The sequence below is a fragment of the Fomitiporia mediterranea genome (genome assembly GCF_000271605.1).
Source record: "Fomitiporia mediterranea MF3/22 unplaced genomic scaffold FOMMEscaffold_1005, whole genome shotgun sequence".
NCBI classification, from domain to species: Eukaryota; Fungi; Basidiomycota; class Agaricomycetes; order Hymenochaetales; family Hymenochaetaceae; genus Fomitiporia; species Fomitiporia mediterranea.
The window spans coordinates 1-2439 of NW_006761390.1; the positions used below are offsets into that span (position 1 = coordinate 1).

The 2439-nt window shown below is 31.9% G+C and overlaps 1 protein-coding gene across 1 annotated transcript; it reads left to right on the top strand.

Annotated features, from left to right (window-relative positions):
* Positions 1 to 1618: 1618 nt before the first annotated feature.
* Positions 1619 to 2335, top strand: FOMMEDRAFT_99976 (DNA/RNA polymerase; the record flags this gene model as incomplete). Its single annotated transcript, XM_007272325.1, has 1 exon — positions 1619 to 2335. One exon carries the CDS (start codon positions 1619 to 1621, stop codon positions 2333 to 2335), a length of 717 nt encoding a protein of 238 aa, XP_007272387.1.
* Between the last annotated feature and the right edge of the window lie 104 nt (positions 2336 to 2439).

The following is a 2439-nucleotide window of genomic DNA, read 5'->3' on the forward strand; positions in this document are numbered from 1 at the left end:
TGACAAGCTTAAGGTAATTGTAAGAAATGCTAATAGTACAATTAACAAAGGAGGATGAAAGTATAATGCTTGGGCATGGTTAAATACTGGAATTAGTAATGGATGGTTCAAATTTGTAATAATGAACACTTATAATAATAAGTGTTTATTAGGATCTGACTATTTAAACAAAGTAAAACCTTTGTTTAATTATTAAACAGGAGAAGTCAGAAGTAGTACAGGAAAGATCAAACTACTAGGCAAAAGTTGGGAAAAGAAAAGGAACCAAAACAGAGAGAAAAATGTAAAAGAATACTCTCAAATTAGAAGCATGAAGAAAACCAAGACAAAGAAGTTTTCCCACAAACCACCTATACTATCAGATTCAGAGTCAGATAGTAGTGGATTAGAAAGTCTTTGGTTTTCAGAAAAAGAAAGATTTGGTAAAGGAAAAGCTTCTATGACTCCTATTCCAGAATTTATAACACTTATGATACTTATTAAAAGTTTAACAACACAGGATTTGCAACAGAGCCCTTCAAGAAGTATACTAGGTATACAACCAGAAACTAGTATAAGGTCATATTCATCAGACAAAGATATTGATACAGATAAAGAAATAACTACTTTACTAGACAAAGTAACTATTTCTGAGGAACAAGTAATGTTACCTAAAATACCTTAATATCAGGAACCCTTGCTTTCTAGACATAAAGCAAGAATGATTACCTTTAGAGCAGACAAGAAATTTGCAGACCTATACATAATGCATAAGACAAGACTAGGAGAAGAGCAAATACAAAAGGTAAAAGAGAAAATGCAAAACATTGTATTATATAATGAATATGTTAAAAGAAAAAGGGGAGAAAGTACAGGAAGTACACCTCCACCTATAAAGAAAAGAAGGTCAGGAACTCTAGAACTGTCTGTAAAGAGGATGAATCTAGCATCCTATTAGTTAACAGAAACTAACAAGCAAGAGGAGTTAGGAGTGCTCTAACAAAAATTATCTTATCAAACCAGTAAAGAACAGAAGCTTAGAAAACAGTTAAACAAAGTCTCTAGTATAGTACAGAAAGCTTTACAAGAAAAGGCAGAGGCACTAAACAGATCAGGAATAAGTCTAGAAAGAGATAAAAAGGAATTAGTGCCAAAGGAATTATGGGATTACTTAGACAGGTTTGATAAAGATAAAGCAGATAGATTACTAAAGCATTCCAGATGGGACATGGATATCAAATTAAAGGAAGGAGCAGAATTACCTAAAATGTGTCTAGTATATCCTCTAACTCCTGTAGAACAAGAAGCAGTAGAGGAATTTATACAAGAAAACCTAAAGAAAGGATACATTAGAGAGAGTCATTCTAAAATTGTATCACTAGTATTCTTTGTAGGCAAAAAGGATTCAGGAGCAAGAATGGTTATAGACTATAGGAAATTAAATCAGATTGTAGAACCTGATCCATTTCCTATACTTATAATGCACACACTACCAGACTATTTAAAGGAAGCAAAATGGTTTACAACTCTTGACCTTAAAAGTAGATACAATAACATTAGGATAAAACAAGGACAAGAATACTTACAAGCCTTTAGAACACATAAAGGATTATATGAACCACTAGTAATGTAATTTGGAATGATAAATGTACTAGCAGTATTTCAGAGAGCTATGAATCAACTCTTTGAAGAATTAATAGGTAAAGGGATAGTAATATATTTAGATGATATTATTATCTATGCTCAAACACAAAAGGAGCTATTAGAGCTAACCAAAAAGGTGCTACAATTATTAAGGAAAGCAGACTTTTACTGTAAACCAGAAAAGTGTTTCTTTAATAAACAGGAATTAGACTACTTAGGTTTTGTAGTCAATCAGGATGGACTAAAAGTAGATCCTTACAAGATAAAAGCTATATTAGAATGGCCTAGACCTCTTACAAAGAGAGACATTAGGAAAATACTAGGATTCTTTAATTTCTACAAGAAATTTGTAGAAGACTATTCTGGAACAGTAAAACCTTTATCAAGTTTACTGTCACAGAAGAGAACTTTTACATGGGGAGACACTCAAGAAGCCTCTTTTAAAGCTATAAAAGAAGCATTTGCTAAGGTACTAGTATTAGTAAGGCCAAACTATGAAAAGCAGTTTGTAGTAGAAACTGATGCATCAGATTTTGCATACTTAGCAATACTATCACAAGAACAGGAAGATAAAGAATTACATTCTATAGCTTATTATTCTTCAACTTTTAGTAAACAGGAAAGAAATTATGTAGCACCAGATAAGGAATTATATGCTATTATAAAGGCATTAGCAAACTGGAGACATTATTTAGAAGGAGCCAAACATTAAATTAGAATAATAACTGACTAGTCTAATTTGAAAACCTTTCAAAGTAAAAAGCAACTAAACAAAAGACAAGCAAGATGGGCACTAGAACTAAGCAGATACAACTT